Below are 7,642 nucleotides of genomic sequence, written 5' to 3'. Positions count from 1 at the left end.
AATCTATCACAGGATTCATGTCATTTCAAAAGGAATATTTGCTAGGATGTAAATCCCCAACTGCCTCTCTTCTTGAATTCATCACCTCTCACTATCGCCCAATCTAAAATCACACCAGCATTATCTAGGAGCCCCCAGCTCCCTGTCCACCTCTGGAGCCTCTTGAGAGAGCACTCTGAGACTGTGTGTGTGTGTGTGTGTGTGTGTGTGTGTGTGTGTGTGTGTGTGTGTATGAGGCATCACCCATTCTCCAGCACCAGCACTTCGCCTCCCCAGCCCCCCAATTCCAGTCTGCTTAGGTCGCATGAACTCACAGCAATAATCACAATCAGACTAGTGGATGTTATTAAAAGGAATTTAATAACCTTAATTAAAAATTCTTAACAGCAATTCCATCACAGGCCTTGGCAACTGGAAGCAACTCCAAGGGGTAGTGTCCTTTGGGGATGTGATCAAACCCAGTCTGGGACACGAACGACCACATGGCAAGGAACTCCTAGAAGTTACTTCAATACAATATCAAAGATCCGTGAGGATTTATTTTTTTAAAAAAGTTTTAAATATATTAGACTCTCTGGATTGCCATTTTTTTACACAAAGCTGCTGATACAGTATACAGAGTTTTAACCTTTTTGTTTCTCACATAAAATACATTTTTCTTAAATGTTCTCTGTACATCAGTGGCTCCTGGTCTGGTGAATTATTGCGGAGGGCTGGGGGTCTGCAGACTTTTCCTGGGTGTGCAGAGCCAGGCCCCGCATGGTGGCACCTGCAGTGTCCACGGGAAGCAGGCCCTCCGGCCAACACGTGTCTCCCGTGGAGGAGAGGGCTGGGGCTTCTGGCCAAAAGGGTCACCCCTGTGGGGTTGTCCACTGACCACATGACCTTTTGCTTTTCTGTACCCTGGGGGAGGAGAGGCTATCCCCTGGCTACAAATAGCAAGAGTTATATAGGGTCCTTCTGAGCACATGGTAAGGAGCGCCCTTCTGGAGATTTCCCTAGTGCCCTGCTCTAGGAGAGCAAGTTGGAGAGAGATCAGGATTAAACAGTGTCTGACAGTAAGAACCAAGAACCTCGTGTTATTATAAAACCAGCAACCTGGTGAGCCAAGATACAAGCCACACCCTTGTCAGCTTCTCCAAGCCTCCTGAAATTGATCGAATGTGCAGAGCAGTTTGATTAATGTTGCTTATTTGATGGAGAATTGTATCCTGATGTCTTCAACAGACCTGAGCTTAGGGCTTATTCTGATTCCCTGAGCTACTAGCCAGAAACACAATCTGGTGACAGCCACCCATTTCTAGTTGCTTGTGGGCACAAGGGAAGTGAGCTCATGATGAGCCACAGGGTATCTGCTTTGGGCACTGCCAGGAATGGCCACCGCACCTGGGTCTCTGCAGGAGTTGGACATCTGGCTGACCTCACCAGCCCTTTGATCCACACCTGCCAGGGAGGGAGGCTGATTCTCAGGGAAAGACTTCCATGTTAAATGAGAACAGCTACACGCCCCATTCTCTCCCCACCAGTATCCATGGGAAGGATGGGAGGACTACGTGACAACAAAAAGAGCACGAGCCAATGACTCTGAGGATCAGAGAAGCGTTTGGCAGCAGACTGCAGACTTATTCTTCTAGACACTGACCTCAGCCTGCCCTTACACTGTCTCCTAGGGATGCTAGTCCAGAGGCAGCTATCCCTGAAGGTTCTGGGGTTATATCTGTCTAGGACCCAAGACCCAACATCTATACTTGGTAGCAAATATTACCAGGGATGGGCTGTGAAGCTATATCACAGCTAGAGATTCACACTCTAGGATTCCAGGAGCTGAAAGGCTCAGGGACACTGACTAGACCAGAATGCAGAAGTCACTCAGAGGAACAGGCTGGGGCTGCAGCAGGATGCCGGTGGCCCTCGAGGGATGCAAACCATCAGGCACAGTCCTCACTCTGTCTGGCTTCTCCTTTACCCACGGAGCCTAATAGAGTGCCCGGCCTGTGGCGGCAACTCAGTAAGTCTCATGAGTGAACAAAGCAGGGAGCCTTGCCTGTTTGTGAGAGGGAGTGCCTTGATGAAGACTTGTAGGGAAAGCTCCCTAGGCGGAGACTTGAAGGCCTAACAGAGAACACAAGGAGCTAAAAAGCCCAGCAGTTCCCAGTCTAAGGCAGAGGCCCCCTATGGCTGAGATTCCCAGCCCTCAGGTTGGAGAGGAATGGCCCACAAGGCAGGAAGAAGGGGAGAGAGGGAAGGTCCCAGATGGCTCGAAGAGGGCAATAAATGCCTTCCCTCTCTGGCCCCAGAGCAAACAGATCAGAAACCCCATGTTAGCTGTCTCTGAAAGAGTAGGTGGCTGCCCTCAGCACTCTCTACCTTGGTGCTTAAGTTGGCTGCGGAAGGATTTCAGCGTCTGTGGGAACCAAAGCGCTATGTGCACTGGGGCATCTTCTGCTTCAACCACAGGCTGAAATGACAAGAGCCCACCTCAAGGCCTGCGGGTGCAGGGGGAGTCATTTACACCTGTCTTCAGTCTCCACAGGTGCCTGTCCACCCTACACTAAGACCAGCCTGGAATAGGGGTAGAGATGGCCCCCCAGGGCACTCCCTGGCTCACGGCCCTGCTCCTAGTAAAACATCAGGCCAGGCTCTGGGAGAGCCTGCCTCCTCTCCAGGTACCAGGGGCCATGGGGATCACAGTAGGAAACAGAGACTGACAAATGGCAGACCCTATCACTAGGGCTGTGGCCCAGAGTTATTCCTCCAGCCCCAGCCAGGTGCCCTTCAGGAAGAATTTTTCACAGGCTCAGACAGAAGCAGTCAAAGGGCACCCCTATCTGTTCCCTCACGTCATCATCTGGACTTGGGGTGAGAGGCCCTTCAGAGCTCTAAGGAGGTAGTTTTAGGATGAAGAAAAGACACGTGGAGCAGAGAACAAACCTGTGCCTTGTTAATCACGCCACTTGGCCAAGCCTCTGGTCCATGCACAAGGCATAGACAACAACTTCAAAGGAGTCATGAGAAAATGCAAAGGTGAGAATTTCTGTTTCTCCCGCCTCTGGAAGACTGGGGCCCGGAAACAGACGGGTGAGAGCCATCTCCAGCCTCCCCCCATTCTACTAACTGCAGGTGCAAGATGCTGGCCCCGAGCACGTAGGACCTGCAGCCTTCTGCAATACCAGTCCAGCAGAAGCAGGCTGGGAGCCCCAGGCCTGCAGGAACTGCAGGGACCTACTGGTATACAAGCATCCAGAAAGGGCAGAATTGGGCCCAAGGTCCTGAACAGTCACTCTGCATACATAACTGATGTCTAAGGTTGTCAGGGTAGGGCTGCGGCAGCCACCCCCCACCCCCATGATGAAGGCTCAGTTTGAGCAGGGCTGGCTGAGACAGATTGGGTTCAAACACCCTGAATATTCAAAGATGGCCTAGGTGCTTCTGGGTATTGTCACTGCTGACCAGAGGCTTTCAAGAAATGACTTCCTTTTCTCCCTGGGGGACTAGGGGGAATGTTTCCCTGGAAGTGATTTTCTGCTTTCCAACACCAGCTAGTAAAACCTAGTGATAGCCTATTGGGAGAAGAATGCATTATTTGGAGCCTTACAGCCTTAAACAATGCTTTCTAGGTGCTGGTGGCTCACATCTGTCTTCCTAGCTATTCAGGAGGCTGAGGTCTGAGGATCCTGGTTCATCTCCGGCCTAAGCAGGTAAGTCTATGAATGAGACTTTTACCTCCAATTAGCCACCATAAAGCTGAAAACGGAGGTGTGGCTCAAGTGGAAGAGCACTAGTCTTGAGTGGAAAAGCTCAGGGACAGTGTTCAAGTCCTGTTTCAAGCCCCAGTACCAACATACACACACACACATACACACACACACACACACACACACACACACACACACACACACACACACAAATAGCTTATATTGAATGTGCCCTTGATTCTCCCATTCTGTTTCCTCAAGAGTGGAATGGCCTGGTTTCCCACCCTAGCCCCTGGGTGGTGACATAGCTCTTGCCATTTGGAGCAGGAAAGCAGCTTTCAGTGAGGCTAGGGGACCTGGCCTGTGCCCATCATATCTAATCCCTGTGGATTCCTGGCTGTCTCAAACACAGAGAGAACGTCCTGTCCCTGCCAGGTGTGGCTAGTAGCCTAGCTGGCCCCTAGCATGCCTCAGAGCGGGACTGTGGGACTCAGCACAGCAGGTCCTCCCCACATCGGCAGAAGTATTGAGCCTGAGTCTTGCTTGGGTCTTTCTGGGAAATGACCACCAAGTCTCAGCCCCCCGTTTCCCAAGAGTTCAGGTTTGTTGTTCTTGCACATGAAGACTCTGTGTGTGTGTGTGTGTGTATGTGTGTGTGTGTGTGTGTGTGTGTGTATGACACGTGGGAGTCCTGGTCCCAGAAAGCCTTTAACCAAGAACAGAACTGGAGCCCAAGCCCACCCTCCCCAGACTGGACAGCAGAATGACTCAAGCTGCTATGTTTCAGATGGCAGACAATGCAGCGGGAAGCAGAAAGGCGGGGAATGGGGGTGCTGCAGGAAGCTGGGTGAGGGGTGGGGTTCAGCGATTGAGCCCACCTCTCCCGGGCTGCCTCCTGATGCCTCCCCAGCCCGGGCTGTTGGGCAGGCCTGCGCTCCAGGGACCCCTCCCTGGAGCATCTCTCTCTCCTCCTGCATAGGGAGACTAGGAGATGCGGCAGCAGCCATGGACTTTCTCCTCCATCTCTTCCATGGGGGCCTTGAACTTCAAGAGTGGGGGATCTCCACTGGTGACTGTGTAATACACCGAGGTCCCATTGCTGCTGTAGGGTGAAGTTCTGCCTCCGATCAAGGGAGCCTTGCCTTCCTTGCTGCTCTCCCCTGCTCTGCCCATGCTGCTGCCCAGGTGGGTGCTCAGGAAGGGGTGGCTGAGAAGCTTGGCTGCAGCCCGCTGCCGTTTCAGCTCCAGAAGCGTCTGGGGGCTCTGCTCCTTGTAGCCACTCCAGGGAGGTGTAGCATCAGCCACCCCCGGGTTGCTGTAGGCCATGCTGTAATCAGGAACCTCATGCATCTTCCAGACATCCCCGTTGGACAGTGCGTACTGGTAGGCGCTCACTGGAGCCCGGAGGCCATTTTCAACAGGCCCATCCAGTTCACCTCGCGAGATCTTAGTAGAAAATTCTGAGAGTAGCACGGGCTTCTCCAGCCTGGGGTTCTGAGGGGGAGAAGGACAACACCACCTGATGACTGGATCGGTACCATCCGTCTGAGCCGCTACAGTGTTTGGCCCTACCTAGGGAATCTCCAGTCTGTGTGTTCTGGCAGATGGGACCACTCTCCCCATCCCTGCTCCAGGTCTGGACCACAACCCCCAGGCCTAGCTAATATCTCGTAACATGGATCAGTCCACAGACGAGCTGTCATGCAACCAGTGAAACTGAACTCCAGGACTTTTACCAGCACAACCCTGGAAGAGAAGCTGCCATAGGAACTGCAGGTGGTTAGAAGATGCAAACTCAGCAGGCCCTGAATTCAAGTCCCAGAATCAGGAGGGAGGGAGGGAGGGAGGGAGGGAGGGAGGGAGGGAGGGAGGGAGGGAAAGAGGGAAAGAGGGAGAGAGGGAAGGAGGAAGGAAGGAAGAAAGGAAGGAAGGAAGGAAGGAAGGAAGGAAGGAAGGAAGGAAGGAAGGAAGGAAGGAAGGAAGGGAGAGAATAAAAGAGAGAGAAAAAAAGCTGGGTGTGGTAGCACATACTACAAGAAGGCAAAGGTAAATCTTGTTTAGAGGTCAGCCCAGACAAAGTGAGAGACCCTATCTGAAAAACAAACTAACATCGGGGCTGGGGATATGGCCTAGTGGCAAGAGAGCTTGCCTCCTATACATGAAGCCCTGGGTTCGATTCCCCAGCACCACATATACAGAAAACGGCCAGAAGTGGTGCTGTGGCTCAAGTGGCAGAGTGCTAGCCTTGAGCAAAAGGAAGCCAGGGACAGTGCCCTGAGTTCACGGCCTAGGACTGGCCAAAAAAAACCCTAACATTAATAAGACGGAGGGTGTGGCTCAGGTGGCAAAGTGCTTGGCCAGCACATGCAAGGCCCTGAATTCAATCCTCAGTACTGCAAAGAATACAGAGCAAGAAAGAGAGAGAGACACACACACACACACACAGGGACAGAGTTACAGATGCTCACAAGGGAGGTACCTGTGAATTTGAAGGCAGAGACTAAAGTGGTCCTACACTAAAAGTCAAGGGATAGCTACTTAGGAGATAGAAGCAGGGAGATCACTAGTTTGAGGCTAGTTCTAGCAAAATCAGTGGGACCCTATCTCAAAAGTCGAATACAAACAAAAGGATTAGGAGCATGGCTCAAAGCTCAAATGACAGTGCTTGCTAGCATGAGTGAAACCTGAACCACCAGAAACAGGGAGGGAGGCTTGAACAGATTTCCTTTGGGACCCTCAGAAGGAACCAATCCTGTTGACATCTTCATTATTTAGACTTCTGGCCTCAATAACAATGAGAGAGAAATACACACACACACACACACACACACACACACACACACACACACACACACACACACACACACACATCTGCTGTTTGAAGCCACAGGGAAAGAACATGCATGCTTAATTAGAAAAGCCCTTCCAATCCCAGGACCACCAGCTACTGCCAGGCAGGCTGCTACAAACTTCCTACCCAGGTTCTCAAGAAAATTTCATCCAATCAGATTTGCTTTTGACAAACACCTTTCTCAACATCCTGTTGTATATCTCAAAAAAAATTTTTTTAAGTTTTAGGGTCCTTAGCTTCTGGGGTGACTGTCCAGTTGAGACTCTCTTTGGGGGAAGTGTAGGGCCAGGATCTGCTGGAGAAATGATGACCCCCGCCACAGCTGCTCTGACTGTAACGAGACCCAGGGTTCCTCTCATTAACCACACCAGCCAACACCATCAAATAGGATCCAGGTGTTTAGAGACACTGTTCAGCTAGGTACTTCCCTCCGAAGGGTCTTGGGTAAAGTGGTGAGGCAGGGGTTGGTTCTGCCCAGACTTGCTCTACAACAGAGGCCGAGACTGGGGCAGCACACGAGTCACTCACCGGGTCCTTATTCTCTTGGTCTGTCCTGGTCTCCCTGATGTCGCCATTGTAGGTGGCTGTGCGCTGATCCTCGGTGGCACTCCGCTGCTGCCACAAGATGGCCTCTCCCTCATACTCCTTCCTGTACAGGTTGGTCCTGTCGGACAGGCTGGCTCGACGCACTACCTTCCTGAGGAGACAGAGGGGATGCTGGGAGGCTGTGCCCAGGTGTCCCAGGCAGGCTCATGCCGGGGGGCCCTGGCTGCCCTCAGGACTCACCCCCGGCTGCCTGTGCTGGATGTCCTCCGGCTCAGAGAGGACTTGTGCCTCAGCTGGGACTTCATGATCACATCGTGCTTGTGCTTGAGCTCTAGCAGCAGGACCTTGAACTCCTCCTCTTCACACAGGTCTAGAAGGGCAGAAGGGTCAGTTGGGGGAAGGGGGAAAGGGGAAGGGAGGCGACAGGGCTGGACCTGAGATACACAATGATGCTCCAGAGCAGAGGAGCCATGACTCCACTTTACCCCCACTAAAAGCTTTGGCGATACACAGGCAGGGCAGCAAACAAGACTAGCTATATTTCCTAGGC

The 7,642-nt window shown here is 52.2% G+C and overlaps 1 protein-coding gene across 1 annotated transcript in view; it reads right to left on the bottom strand.

Moving 5' to 3' along the window:
• Positions 1-3,813: 3,813 nt before the first annotated feature.
• The window catches only part of Ppp1r16b (protein phosphatase 1 regulatory subunit 16B), an 88,371-nt gene continuing 84,542 nt past the window's right edge, over positions 3,814-7,642 (bottom strand). Inside the window, exons 9-11 of the mRNA XM_048349187.1 lie at positions 7,333-7,462; positions 7,075-7,243; positions 3,814-5,189 (exon numbers count right to left, since the gene is read on the bottom strand). Coding sequence (XP_048205144.1) covers positions 4,680-5,189; positions 7,075-7,243; positions 7,333-7,462 — 809 coding nt within the window. The 3' untranslated portion in view covers positions 3,814-4,679. The remainder of the gene's footprint in view (positions 5,190-7,074; positions 7,244-7,332; positions 7,463-7,642) is intronic.

Source organism: Perognathus longimembris, chromosome 6 (genome assembly GCF_023159225.1).
Source record: "Perognathus longimembris pacificus isolate PPM17 chromosome 6, ASM2315922v1, whole genome shotgun sequence".
NCBI lineage: Eukaryota > Metazoa > Chordata > Mammalia > Rodentia > Heteromyidae > Perognathus > Perognathus longimembris.
The sequence above is the reverse complement of the archived record's forward strand: the minus strand, read 5'-3'. Positions and strand labels throughout refer to the sequence as shown.